Consider the following 14,710-nt stretch of genomic DNA (forward strand, 5'->3'; position numbering starts at 1 on the left):
GTGCACGAAGTAGTGATGCAGAACTATCGGTAAATTGACTATCGATAGTATCGATAGTTTTCTTGAAACTATCGATAGTGTAAACGAACTATCGATATGGTACTACTATCGACAAACTATCGATAGTGCAATCGGTAGTACCATCGTTGTTATTACTAGCGATATTACAGCCACGCGTGTTTATTGCTTTGTTTTGATGTATTCGGGTTTCACCCACAAAGACTGTTAGCAACGTTTGACAGCGCCGTAATGTTTGAGAAGCTTCACGATTGTTTGAGATCATTCTGTTAAAATTACACACCGGGCTTGAATAGTCAAGGTTATTCGAGAGCTTACGCGAGCACCAGCGATAACGCTGGAAGGTTCCGACGCGTTCCACCGATGATCAGATTACTCGACGGTCGATGACCGTTGTCACCGCTATCAGTGCGCAGCGTGTATCGCTTGTATTTTGAGTTATGACTTTGTGGGCACAAGTTCGCCCAAATAAAGAGCTCCGTATTTCCCAGTCTTGCTCCAGCATTCTTCACCTTCACAACCACATGACAATACTGTTGATAGTGGTGTGAATAATGATGCTGTTGCTGGCCGGCTATATGGCCAAAATATTTGCGATAGCCTATCAGCTTCACTTAATTTATGAGCAATTTTTGGCGAAGGAAATACATTATTTCCGCAATATAAACGGAGGATATGTCCATCAATGAATTCACATCCAAAAATAACCAGTTACACCTTACAATTAACAAAGATGTTTTTTTAAGCATAAAATGCAATATAAATTTGAAGCCGTGCAGTTCCACCACATGTAACGCCTTCCTTTCCGCTACAAATGAACACTGACTTTATGATCATGTGTCAGCAAAGCACTCTGGTGAAGAACGCAAAGCATGTCAACTTTCTTGCCCTTCAGCCTATTCCTCCGGCTCCACCATGTACCACGCGCCCAGGGAACGAAGTTTATTCTGCAATGAGTTCGTGCTGTTGATTTTATACTATCGATAGTACCATCGAATTTCGTACTATCGATAGCGCTATCGATAGTATTTTTACCATCGATAGTTCGATAGTGACTCAGCTATCGATAGTATCGATAGTACCATCGATAGTTCTGCATCCCTAGCAGGAAGCCATTCCACTATGAAGAACCGATGCAGCAGCAACGATTCGCTAGCTCGCGCGTGATGCAACACATATTCAATGTGGAATACGTCCGGTTTTGTACATACCCGCCTTAGCCGTCGGGATCTGTCACTTCAACTTCAACTTCCATCCGGACTATCCCGATACTAAACAAAACAGTCCTCTGCCGCCTGTGGCTTGGAGCGTCATTCACGAACAGCTTTGCTTACCGAATCGGAATGGGAGACAGTGCTACCTGGGATCACTGTGGCAGCGAGGAAACCATTGCACACGTCTTTTGTCATTGTCCTCACTACATCTCCCAGAGACAATAGGCAGTTTTAGAATAGCGTACGCTAAGTTAGCGTTAGCGTTTGCGGCCCGCTATTTCCGTTACTTAACGGGAGCCCGCAAGCGGTTAGCGTGCGACGCATGCGCAGTTGCGCGAAAAGCCAACGCAAAGCTTTGCGTACGCTATTCTAAAACTGCCTAATAGTTCACAGCACGTTAGCACGCCTCGACGACCAGCCGCTTTCCGCGCTATCAATTTTAGAATGCCGGAACGCTTCGTCGCTTTCTGGTTTTCCAACCAGAAAGCGACGAATGCGCTGCTGAAGTTTCTGCGGTCAACTGGCTTCGCTAAACGACTATGACACTCCCGTGCCTGAGTGTGTGTGTTTATTTATGTGCGGAGCACTTTAGGGGGCCGGGCTGTCGTAGGCTGTGATCGTATGCTGTCGTTGTAGCTTGGCGTAACGCAGGCAAAGCATAGCCATCTGAGCGCGCGCTAGCGCCAAAGAGAAGTCTTCTTCCTCCTGTTCTTCGAGCGCAGGCAAAACCACGTATACAAATTGAAAAAGAGGAAGCAACGAGAAATAGAAAGAGAGAAAAAGGAATGGAAGAAAATAGGTAGAAATAAATAGAAATAAAGAGAGGAAAAAACACATAAAAGCTGAAAAAGAGAAAAAGAAAGAAAGGAGGAAAGAAAGAGAAACAAGGAAGGCTGCCCAGCTCCGCACTTCCTTCAGGCTTGGCACCGCTAGTGCGAAACTGCGTAAATTTTTTTCTTTTCTCTTTCTCTTTTTTTCCTTCCTTAGCTTTCTGCCTTCCCTTCCCCAGAGCAGGGTAGCAATCCGGAAAATTTTCTTCTGGTTAACCTCCCTGCCTTTCATTTAACCTTTCTCACGGCCGGACTAGAGGAGCGACACGCGCACTCCTCTAGTCCGACCGTGCTTTTCTCTTTTGGCGGCCTCTACTAGAGCCTAGATATGTAAATCAATGAAAACGAAGTGCATTGTCCTCTGAGCGAGCAAGAGACTTATATATGCATACGAAGTTTCAGAAAATTTCGATGACGCAACGTGGCTAAAATAAAATAAAATAAAGGAAACACCAAAATCCGTGACGTCACGCTGACATTCATAGGCAGAGGTTTCGGTGCGATGTTCAAAAATGAAACGGACTCATTTTCTCTTGTAATAATGAACCTGTAATCATGGAATCAACAACAATAAAGGGCTCATAGAATAAAATATCAGTCTAAACTTATTCATTGTTTCACTTTAGTGTCCCTTTAAAGTCGTAAATTTTACTTGTTCCTTAATTTTAATATGAAAGACAGCCTCAAGAACCAAATGTAGCTGCAAAAAGAAAGTTGTATTACGTTTCTTTTTACTGTGTGTGTCTACGAGAACTGTTAATCACGGGTGCTGGGGCCACTGTTCACTAGAAAGAAACAAATTTACTACTACTACTACTACTACTACTACTACTACTACTACTACTACTACTACTACTACTACTACTACTACTACTACTACTACTGCTACTACTACTACTACTACTTAATATTATTATTATTATTATTATTATTATTATTATTATTATTATTATTATTATTATTATTATTATTATTATTATTCCTCCCTCAAGAAATAAAGTGACAGGGAGCTGCATAAAAAGCTGTCATAGACAGCTTCGCCGAGCCGCAGCCCCTAAATGCAAAGCGACAGCGAAAGGCAGTTCGAAAGGAAATCGTTAAACACATACGACTTCATGTAAAGAAAAAAAACACTTCATAGCAAAACAGACAAGAAATGAGCAAACAGTGTTATCTGCACTTGGTACAGACAGCGTAAATTGCTCCTCAAAAAAAAAAAAAAGATCGCAATGACACATCTTAAGACCATCATGGGTCAAATCAGAGCACAAATAAAAATAGAGATACAGAGGAGGGAGAAACATCCTATTTGAATTTTAGCAAACCTAAAATATATGTGGCGGTACATCCTTATACATGAAACGAAGCATTTTATGGGTGCAGGAAAACAGGTTAAAGTTTGCAGATGTGTACGCCTTTTGGAGGGAGGGAAGTGTATGTTGTAGGCGCTCTTTCCCGGTATTTATGCGTGGTGTTGGCACCCACCAGTTTTCGGGTTGCCTGAAAGGGTAACTCCTTTTCTTTTCTTCCAAGTTGGCGAGATGTCGGGTGTGATTTATCTTACATTTCGTTTATATTTTAAAACGAACGCTTAGCCTGTATTGATATAAACGGAAGATTTTAAATATGCAGCGTCAAGAAACGATTCTTTATTGGTGTGTGTCCCATAGTGTCCCATAAAACAAATAAAAGTGATCGTGCTCGCTCGTTCATAATAATATTTGGGGTTTTCTGTCCCAAACCACGATACGATTATGAGGGACGCCGTAGTGGAGGGCGCTGGAAATTTCGACCACATGGGATTCTTTAACTTGCAGGGCCTAAATCGATGTGCACGGGCATGTAGCGTTTCGCCTCCGTCGAAATGCGGCCGCCATTCGATTCTCAGCAGTCGAGTATCATAACCGCTAGACCACCGTGGCGGGCCACTCGTTCCTAGCCAAACGCACTGGCACAACGGATGCAATGTGTACGGAAAGCATAGTTGCTGTTAGCATGAAAGAATAAAAATTGGCCGCGTATCTGTGTGCTTCGCTGCAAATGCCGTCGAAAGACGATAGTCTTCTGCCGGCTGTTTTTTTTTTCTGCCGGCCGTTTTGCGCCGTTTCAGTGCAGCCTAAGAAACACTAACATTATCGGCGCAGCCTAACAAACACTAGGGTCTTTAGAATTACGTATCTATGTATTTTCTAGTAAAGCAACACACCGTCTAATACTTAAGTATTGATGTTGCGCCTTAGATATGCGTAATATTTGCCTTTTGATCGACAATATTCACAAGTATGAACGCAGCTACCAGTTCAAGATTGCTGGGCGTTCAGCAAGTGCTTAAACTTTGGCCGTGTGGCTGAATCGTGTGACAGACAGACAGACAGACAGACAGACAGACAGACAGACAGACAGACAGACAGACAGACAGACAGAAATTTCTGCGTTTAAGTTCCCCAAGGAAGACTATCGTCTTTAATAAAATAAATTTCAAAAAAGGAGCAATTTCACTGGCGGTTCACATCCCGTTCAAGCCGGAGCCAAGACTAGCGTTTGTCCAGTGTTGTTCTGTGTAGTCTGTATCGTGCACATGTTCATATAGTTAATTGATGCATTGTCAACTAGCCCAGCTAAACGCGTTAACAGCCTATTATTTTGGACATTTTAGCAGTGGAGCTATTTATGCACGGCTTACCCCCGCATAGCGTTCGCGAAAACTATATCATCATCGTGAACGGCTCGCGCTCTCTTCGTGCTGCTCTTCACCTTCTGCTTCGCTTCCCGAACACGTGCGCACGGCGCATGTTTTCCCACTGCGCCGATTTGTCTGGCGTGGAATGCAATAACTCGGATAGACAGCAGATAGAGAGAAAGAAAGAAAGGGAAGAAAGAGAAAAGAAAAGAGATCGAAACACAGAGAAACAAATAGACAGAAAGAGAGACAGATATAAAGAAATAGAGAGATAGAGATAGAAAGAAAGAGGAAGCGAGAAAGAGAAAGAAAAGAAGGACACAAGAATATAGAAAGAGTGAGAAACAGATAGAAATATCTACAGAGAGAAAAATAAATAGAAAGAAACGGGGACAGAAATAGATAAAAAAAGCTGAAAGAGAAGAAGAAAGAGAAGCAACGAAGGCTACGCTGTACCTTCAGGCTTGGCACCATTAGTGCGAAGCTGCATTAATTATGTTGTTAATAATATTATTAATATCATGTTAATAATAGCAGTCATTTGGGCCTTCTTTTGTACATTGGCAATATCTAACATTACCGTGAAATTAAATCAGCGCATGATTGCAAATTTTTACAGAGAGATGTTAATTCCTGCAGCCGCCAAATGGTGCGCTTCCAGCTTTTTTTCGAATTAATCCAATTTGTTGTTTCTTTTGGTCAAAATGTCCGCTCTGGTATACGAATACTAGCCAGAAAGCATTCCAGTGAGATGAGCGACTTGTAAGCGTGACGTCAGATTATTGGCTGACTTCCCGACTAACTTTCGAAGGACATATTACACGTGTTGTTAATGCATATCCTGCGAAAAGTTTGGCCTGATTTCAGGGATGAGAAAATGTTTGCGGATGGCGGCCGCGTCGTTCTCTTGTATTTCTCTTTTGTTTGCTCGAAGCTATAGTTCAGTTATCTAGCATGCATCTACAGTATTTGACCACTATTGCGAAAATTTAACCTGTTTAGCGATGCCTCGCTCGTATCCTGTACGATCGGTGTCTTGTACGCCATCTATTTTACTATACCATGCTCATGTGTAAAGTTAGACCTTCAAAATAAGGCACAAATATTGTGATTACGTATTGTCGCATAAGGTAATTCAAACTATTTCTCACGTCCGCGCTTGCTGTCGTCTGTAACTTCCTGCCTACCTCTAGCTAAGTACTGAGAGTAATAAGAGTATTTTCTTTGCGAATTCATTTTGTGCGTATGGCGCTGTTACAAGCATTGTAACACAGCAACATAACTTGCGTTATGATCTTGAAATTTTAGCTCTTATATGTGCAATCTGTCGGATTTGGGTGAAGTCAAGCCAAGTCTAGTCAAGTTTATTTAGTTCTCTATGGTAGCGATGCGGGCTTGTTGGTTTGTCATACCTTTAGAGGATTTAGCGCGAAAGAACACAATGACGAAAGGACGGAAGTGTGTGTGTGTGTGTGTGTGTGTGTGTGTGTGTGTGTGTGTACATTCCTTCTTATGTCCTTGTGTTCTTTCGCGCTCACCCCGTAGAAGTTATGCAGTTCCTTTGCAGACAACATGACATCGTTAGTGATGTGGCGGTAGCGTAGACAGAAATTTTTTTCGGGCTGGGGGGGGGGGGGGGGGGGGTTCTACCATACTTTATGTATGTTCGTGGGTGCGTTTGTATGTGTGCGTGTAATATGCATATGCAAAATTGAAAAAATTCGGGGACAGTTTTAAAGGCCCCCCCCCCCCTTTAGTCGGCATGATGCAATACTGAGAACACTTCAAGTGACCACTAAGAAACATTAAGAACACTGCAAAGCGCTAAAGCTGGTGGCAGTAGTGGAAGCGGCAAGGTTTACAAGACGAAACCATGAATAAAGCATGCACATGCAGCCTGAACGGCGCATAATAAAAAAATTAGTGCGTCGTCCTCTAGCCGCAACCACTGCTGCCAAAATGACGAGTCTGGACTGGAAGGAATCCTTATGCAGGAATTGACGCTTGTTTTTCGTTGCATTCTCGATACTACTGTTTCTTTGCTTCGGGTTTTATGTTTTCTGTTCGTTTTTTGCTCTTTGTGTAGTAAAAGTGCTCCGTTACTAAGGCCTTGAGCGGTTCATAGGCACTTTCAGAAATGAATGAATGAATGAATGAATAGGACAGGAGTTGTTACAGGCGTATACATACAGTACATTATAAAAGGAGAAGCTTATATGAATAATTAGCAAACAAACAAACAAACAAACAAACAAACAAACAAACAAACAAACAAACAAACAAACAAACAAACAAACAAACAAACAAACAAAAACATGTAAGCAAGCAAACAAATATACACAGGAGAGATGCGTTGCTGGAGTGCTATAAGTGAACCCACGTGACATTGTAAAAAATACCAAAAATAAACGCGCGAAGTGGTTACCGGTCGCCTACCCGTTTGAAAGGAAATGCCCCTAACGATCATCATCGTCGTCATCGAAGCGAAAACCAAAGAAAAAAAGGAATAAAGAAAAACGCCAGCGAAAGGTACCGCGAACGGGCGACATAGGCCGCCGACCGATCGGTGGTTGCTATGCAAAGACAAAACGTATCGACATAAAAAAAGGAAAGCGGGAGGGTGAGGCTGGATTCAATCACGTGCGAGCGACCGGTAAAAGCGCGTTGTCACGGCAACTGACGGCGTTGGCACGTCTGCACAGCGGTCGCGAGTCGCGCTTTCCCGCGCGAAGGGCCTCGCGATATCATTACACGGCATCGCTTCCAGGACATTATAGCGCGCAAACAATGACATCGAAAAAGAGGAAGAGTCGAAGTTAGCGACCTTGCCAACGGACATCGTCCACAGGCGGTAAATATTTTCGCGAGACCGTCCTTTACGAATGTCGTGACCTTTGGGAACCGCTGCAAACGTCGCCGTCCGCAGGTCTTTCCTTTTAAGAGATTGTGAAGTAATTATGGATTCCTGCGCGAAGATCCACAAGTTGTTACGGTGCTTATGAATATGTGCAACAAGTGCTATTTCTTTGTTCCGTGTTGTGCTGAATAGCCGACGCGACGGAGATATTTGACTTACCGAAACTTATCTACACAACTAGCAGTGTGCATGACGCTTCGTGGTGAGCCCTCGTAATCTGAAGAACTTCAAGGTGCAACCTGGCACTTTTTGTTTTACTTACTTGTGTGCGAGCCTGTAGACAATTGCATCTGGCTCTTTGGACCTCGTCGCTTGGCATGTGGCGTGCATCGCTCTCTGGAGCAGCCATATCCTGTGCGAAATAGGAAAAGCAACATCGTGGAACAACAGAGTGTGTTTAGGAAAAACACGTTTTCATCCATGAAATGATCAGCCGCATCAGCCCATCAATGACGAATGCAGTAAGCACGATTGCCTTTCTTATTACTGCGTTTTCGATTAGGTATACTTAAGTCACATTTTCAACGCTTCATAGAAGAAAATCAGGATCAAATCAACGATAGCGAATAATCACACCGTCTAATGGATTAGTTGGAACTTCTAGCATATTTATCTTCGCCACACTTGGAACTGCATCGACAATGCGAGTCTGCTGACTCAGATATATAGTCACCGTGTGGGCAGCTGCGCACACCTTGAATGCAGCTAATATCTCGATCATGTGCTGAGCAAACGGACGTTACATTACACATTTGGCAGGAGCGGTAGCATCGCAAAACGACGTATAAATTGTCCACCTGAATATTTGTAGGTTAGTTTAACTTGTATACCTTACCTTCGTTAACATTATCCGAAAGTTAGGACTGGCTGCTGTTGCTGACACTGTTTGCTCAACCAATTTGTTTTCTGATGCACCCATCTGAAGCTTGATCTGTTCCTCAGACAATCGTATATCAACGCTGGTCACGACAAATTTTCCAGTAAATTACGCCGAGTGATTTCGGTGTAGACGTGTACTGAATTTGTTGTACCGGATGCTCCCGCATATACTACTTTATTGCTGTTGCTACGAAATCGCAAGATCTTTGTTTAGGATGCGAACATGGCGGTGTCGCGAATGTCGCAAGGCAAACTGGGCTGAAACCAGGAATGAACAATTATTTTGTCGAGGTCAAAAACAGCAATAAAACGAAAGGGAGAAAATATAGAGCGTCCAGAAGAAAGCTGAGTAGAAGACGGACCGCCGGATGTGTCTGATAGTGTTAAAACTCTAAATGTGGGATTGGCAAACACACGTCCTGTGTGGACACTGTCGAAATGAGCCATGTTGTCAAATTTGCCATCTTGTCAGCTCTGATTGGCCAAGAGGGCGGCTACGGCCTGTCTGATTGGCTTGAGATGCCGCCATTGCGGCGAATATGACAACATGGCGGAATTACACTGTTTCCAGAATGGAACCCCTAGACGAGATCTAGTTAAGGCGCCCGTCTTTCCTTCATTTACCTTTTCTCTCTTGATTACCAAACAAGGAAACTGAAGTCGTTAAGGAATTCACAGCGTGATGATTGAATCTAGCCATTTTGCGTCTGATCTGGAGCTTTCACTTTTGTATAAATGTACAGTTTCTGGGCTTTAGAAACTGCCATCTTGCCATCTATAAGGCTGACTTCCCTAGAGGGATAATTCGTTTTGTACATCAGTCTGTTAAAGAAATGCAGCTCGAAAACGCATAAAGCTTTATCTTCTGTTCACTACGGCCTTTTCTTGACTCAAAACATAACCGCAACGATTTGAGGAAAGCAAGAGAGTAAGCTCTTGGACAGATCTGGGAGTTCGTTCACAGAGACTAGAAAAACAAGGAGAAGAAGTGCGCTACGCTGTGGTACACCAGGAAATACTTCAATTAAGGAGGAAGATAATTTATTTAGAACGGTACATTATGATATATAGGTTATTATTCAAATTGGTCTCTATCTGTATTAAGTTCAAGTAACTGTGTTTCGCACGACAGACCCTTCCTAAAACTATGCCAATCTTTAATCATAATTTTTTAAAATCTCAATGTGGCTGTAAATCTGCGAAGTAATAATACATTCCCGTAACTTGAAAAAATGCATGTCAAGGAGATGGGGCGGCCATTTTCGCGCTAATTTTTGTTGCCATTTTAAATACATGTGTAGTAGTAGCGAAAGCTTTATTGATTGTAATTTTTCTGGGCAAGTGGGTGGGGTCCTCAGTCCAGTGCTCCACTGGCCCTTGCGGCTTCGCTGGGCTTTGTTGAGCAGAGCCAGCTGGCTCTCCCGATCCCTGCTAGCAAGCCAGATCTCCCACTGCCTTGTTCAAGATGTTGTCCTCAAAAGAGGAGAACCGATGTTCTGGGGCCGCGATTCGCATTCCCACGTAATGTGGGCGAGAATTAGGCGTTCCCCACACCACGGTCAGCTGGTTTATGTGGTGTTTTCTTTGTAGGTGAGTGTACGTGTTCGCTTGTACTCGCCGTCAATGTCGTGCCTGTTCTCCGGTAAGATCCGTATGTGGATGACGGTATTTTTTTCGTTCCCTTCCTTGGTTTTCAAGGATGTCGCGTGGAGTTGTTGGGCGTTTCTCGATGGTTGCGAGCGGATCTCTGATGCTTATTTCGCGAGCAAGCCGGCTGGCCCTTTCGTTGCCCTCAAGTCCCGCATGCTCAGGGCACCAAAGTATTGAACGTGGATTTGGGGGTTCATTCCCTAGGATTCTCATTGCCGTCCTTGAAATCGCCACAGCTTGAAACATAGGCAAGCGGATTGAGAGTCGGCGATCAAAAGGGTCGAGTCTCCCTTTTGTTCTGCGTATCGCATCGCCTGTAACTTTCGTCTCTTTCCAGTGCGTCGAAAGGAGACCAGTCTCTAGTTAGTGCCTGAATACGAGAAGCAGAATGTTGCTTGATACTGTTACAGTATTTCCTAAAAATATTTGAGTTTGTGCGATCTAGGCTACATGGGGAGGACTTTTTGAGACTATGTATGCAAGAAGAAAGGTCCTGCAATGTGGGTTAAATATGTTCTACGTATTGTTAGTTGAATTCAGAAACACAAGCTATACCTGAGGTGTCATCCTGTGCGAATACAAAAGTGCAAAATAAGAAGAGAGGCGTTTCTGCTGTTGTGTAAAGAGACGTCATATATATATATATATATATATATATATATATATATATATATATATATATATATATATATATATATATATATATATATATATATATAGATTCGTTGTTAGGACTTTTTAAAAATTGGCTGGATCGTTTATGAGTAGTTGGAGGAGATCATGAGAAAAAAATACTTGTCCCTAGCTCGGTCTACTAGCACAGCAATACGTTTTAAGAAAAATTCCCCATTCTGCCTTGAAGAAGTCGTGCGAACTCGCTTAGTAATACTATACAGGCGTTCTTTTCTGAAGAAAGAAGTGCATTCGACCTATCTGCGGGGGAGATTTGCCTGTTTGCACGCCCTGTCTTTTTAGGATGAATACTTAACAACTAGCTCAGCTCTCTGTTATTCTTTGCCTGTGGTTTTCAGAAGTTCAGTTGATAAATCGACAACGTAAATTGTAGTCTTCATGCGTCTTTCAGTCGATCAACGGACCTTAACGTCACAAATACAAATGCAGCAAGAAAAGAAGAAGCAAATTTTCATACAGTAGTACGTATTCTCTATTAATTTCGAATTATGCAAGCTGAGAATCAAAATATTGCCGCATATTCTTTGCCAGCCAAAGTAATTCTTCTTTAAAAGTTCGAAATGCCAAATGCACTAAAGAAAGTGAATGTAGCCCAGGAATTATTATGGCATGTTAATAATTTATTCGATCTACAGTAATTTTCATGTGCCTGCTAGGATATTAAGTTACTGCTACACGAGCGAATCTCAATTCCGAAACATAACACGTCCAGTTGCGATGCGCTCAGTGTACGGCGTGCAGTTTACGCTGAGCGCCTGCTTTTGACCATTCAGCTTCACTGCGGTGTTTTAAATCTTCGTGGATAAGCACACCTCTGTACGTCCGTCTATAGTTGGGAAATAGACCAATTTTTTAAGTATCTGCAGCGTCCTATACTTCAACTCGAGGTCGTGAATCGGTGCCCAACCGCAACAGTTACGTAACATTCATCACAATCAGTCGGTCTTTATTGTGAAGGAAAAACAGCGCTAAAAACGGACGAGGACTAAGGAAGACACAACACAAGAGCTGACCAACCACCAACTAGCCCAAGTTTCTCTTCTAGTGCAGTAGGTCTGCCTATCACTCTAAAAAGGCTGGTAATGAATATTGGTCTGTTATTCGGCCAAACGTTCAGTCAATCACTCCAGCCAGTTTAGGCAGTTCATCGCACACTCTAGTGAGTTCAGTCAAGTCAGCCAATCCATCCATTCAGGGCAATCAGATGGCCTGGGGGGTCTGGTGCAGTCGCTCAGCCAGTAAAACGGTCCAGTCCTGAAAATGAGTCAGCCCTTTCATTCACTAATTCAGTCAGTATGGCTAGTCAGTTGTCCAGCCTGTCAGTAGTTAGGTCAGTCCCATAGGCGTGCCCATGGTTCTCCATTTGGGAGGGCCAAGTTTGACCGCAGCCTGCGCATTAAAAAAAGGGCGTGAAAGGTCCGACTGGGTAAAGGTGAAATTTGCGCCCCCCCTTTAAATGAACTATGCCTATGGTCAGTCCGATCAGTGAAGTGTATTTAGTCTACCTCATCACCACTGTCGGCCGTCAGCACGGCGTCTTGTCTAGATGAATTTGTTCATGCGGCAGAAGACTCTCAGTAGAGGTTCAAGCTACCACTCACCCCTGGCGACCGATGAACTTGAGCTGGGTCATGACGCGGTACATTGTTCCTGAAGCGGCACATGCACGTACACGCGCGCACGCGCACTCGTGCACACTGGCGTGTTGCAACAGCGCAAGCGCTCACGAAAGGCTGAACAATGGAAGCCAGGTTGAACGGCCAGTAGCGCCACCATTGTGATTGCTTCCACGCATCTGTACTTAGTTGGTGGTTTAGCTGGTCGCCCTGTGCTTAGGCTGGAGCGTCGCAGAAAGGACCTCGGATCCTCCACAGTAAGGAATTATGCTTCTAGATTAAGCCTAGTCAGCTTATGTTGCTTTTGTATACGAGCCAACAATGCCTTGCAGATACTTATCTACCATTGGTAAATACATGATGTCATCTTCGGATAAGCTGAGGACTGTTGCCGTAATTACCTTTGGTACATTTGATCAGAAAAATGTTTCAAGCATTTCTGCTTCTGTTACGAAATAATGACACTGCTATGCGACGGAAATACGCACGAGGAACGACACCTTTGTGATTGCCTATACCTTTCCTGTCTATGTACGGTTTGACGTCCTGCCTTGAAGACACATGGCGTCGACACAACCAACGCGCGTCATAATTTAATGAAGGTAATTGCTCGGCGGCCTTAGCTGTAGGCGACGTGTAGATGTATGAAATTCAGCCATCCTGTAACTCACGTCTCTTCATGAGGGTGTTGCACGGCTTAGCGTTCTTTCTGTATCTTCCTTTTTCCTCTCAGTTGCAACCTTGCGCCACGTATTTCATGTAACGACGCACCAACTAGCCCAACAAAACGTACTGTTAGCTATGAGGTGTCGACGGTGGATGCGATCTCACTCTCGTCATGTGAGTGCGCTCGTGCTTTTTCAGCTATTTCGCCTCGGATATATAAATGCAAGAGCATTTCCTTGGCTATCTCCACACACTTTGGCCATGGTGTGTTTATACCTGGCCTCGATACAGCTTATTTGTTGCCCAATCTGAACTGCCTCTTTACAGATGCGCTTGCTGCCAGCTCTGTTGCGCACCGCCCACTCACTAAAAGTGGCCTGAATGTACTTCTTACGCAAAAAAGTATACGTTGACGAGAGCGCAATCCCTGCAATAAAAATATCTCTCGCGCCTGTCTCCTTGCCGTGACCATGCGGTCCGATTCGCCTGTTTGGCCCTGCTTGGCAACAGTGCAAAAGTACAGTTAGGTATTGCGTTATCACCAGGGTCGGCCGTTTTGCGCTGCGATTATGCAAACAGTGCCACAGCAAGGTGTGCCGATCCCGGAGACAGTATGACAGAAGTTCACCAAAACAGGGCCTCACTGCGAAAACGCGCTTTCGCACTGACTTAAGCAATCACCCAATGGCAGGTTGTTCTGAAATGCTTTCGTTCTGCTTCTCGGCGCAGTAATAAGATCTTTCTACAATACCTGACAAAAAAAATTCGATAACGTGTGCTTGTTGCTGCTTTGTTTATGACTCATAAATACACTTGTTTGCAACAACCGTCGTTCGTACTGACGCCCTTTGTGGTGCACGTTACGTATGCATGTTCGGCGTGATCTCTCGATATTGCAAATGCATGAGCGGAAAGGAAACGACAGGACAGACGTTCAACCTTCGAATTATGCGTCCGATGCTCTACAAATTGAGCTAGGGTTCATTTCCTTTTCGATGCCGCTGCTTTCCGCTCAAATTTTTACCACGTATTTCACAAGCTGGCCCAGCACACCACCATAGCGATCTTTCGAGGCGACTCGCCGCTCGCTCAGCGTAGAATCTCTGTGTTTTTCTCTCCTCTCTTTGAAAAGGTGCGCCCGCAAGAAACCTCGCGCCGCATTACTAAAGTTAAATAAAACACGCAGCAAGCGTCAGCGACATGACAGGTGCCATGCGCATGTCTGAATTCCTTCTCCGAAGTGTTAAACTGTGTCGGGCGAAAGAACTTGACGTGTGGCGCCTGTCATATACAGTGCCAGATATATCATAGCTGCTGCTCCGAATTTTGCGTTTCCACGAAGGACAGCCACTCACCACCAAACCGGGAATGTGCATTGAAATAAGAGAAAATAAGTGCGAAACATAAAGGAGAAGAGTTGATTTCCGTACGTGGGGCCTGAAATGTGTAACAATGGATCCGTCAAATGGGACGGGCGGTGCGCTCATCAGACCGAAAACACATCTGCCACGCCGCAGTTGTAATTGCGCATACCGGGAACGCGGGAT

The 14,710-nt window shown here is 44.0% G+C and overlaps 1 protein-coding gene across 2 annotated transcripts in view; it reads left to right on the forward strand.

The window, feature by feature from the left end:
* Positions 1–14,710, forward strand: part of LOC119372266 (ninjurin-1) — a 141,833-nt gene that overhangs the window by 73,733 nt on the left and 53,390 nt on the right. Inside the window, exon 1 of one of the 2 annotated variants that reach the window (XM_049419985.1) lies at positions 8,070–8,120. The exons of the other annotated variant lie outside the window; for it this stretch is intronic. Coding sequence (XP_049275942.1) covers positions 8,085–8,120 — 36 coding nt within the window. The 5' untranslated portion in view covers positions 8,070–8,084. Of the gene's footprint in view, positions 1–8,069; positions 8,121–14,710 lie in introns of those variants that run through there. 2 annotated transcript variants of the gene reach the window in all.

The sequence above is a fragment of the Rhipicephalus sanguineus genome, chromosome 10 (genome assembly GCF_013339695.2).
Source record: "Rhipicephalus sanguineus isolate Rsan-2018 chromosome 10, BIME_Rsan_1.4, whole genome shotgun sequence".
Classification (NCBI taxonomy): domain Eukaryota; kingdom Metazoa; phylum Arthropoda; class Arachnida; order Ixodida; family Ixodidae; genus Rhipicephalus; species Rhipicephalus sanguineus.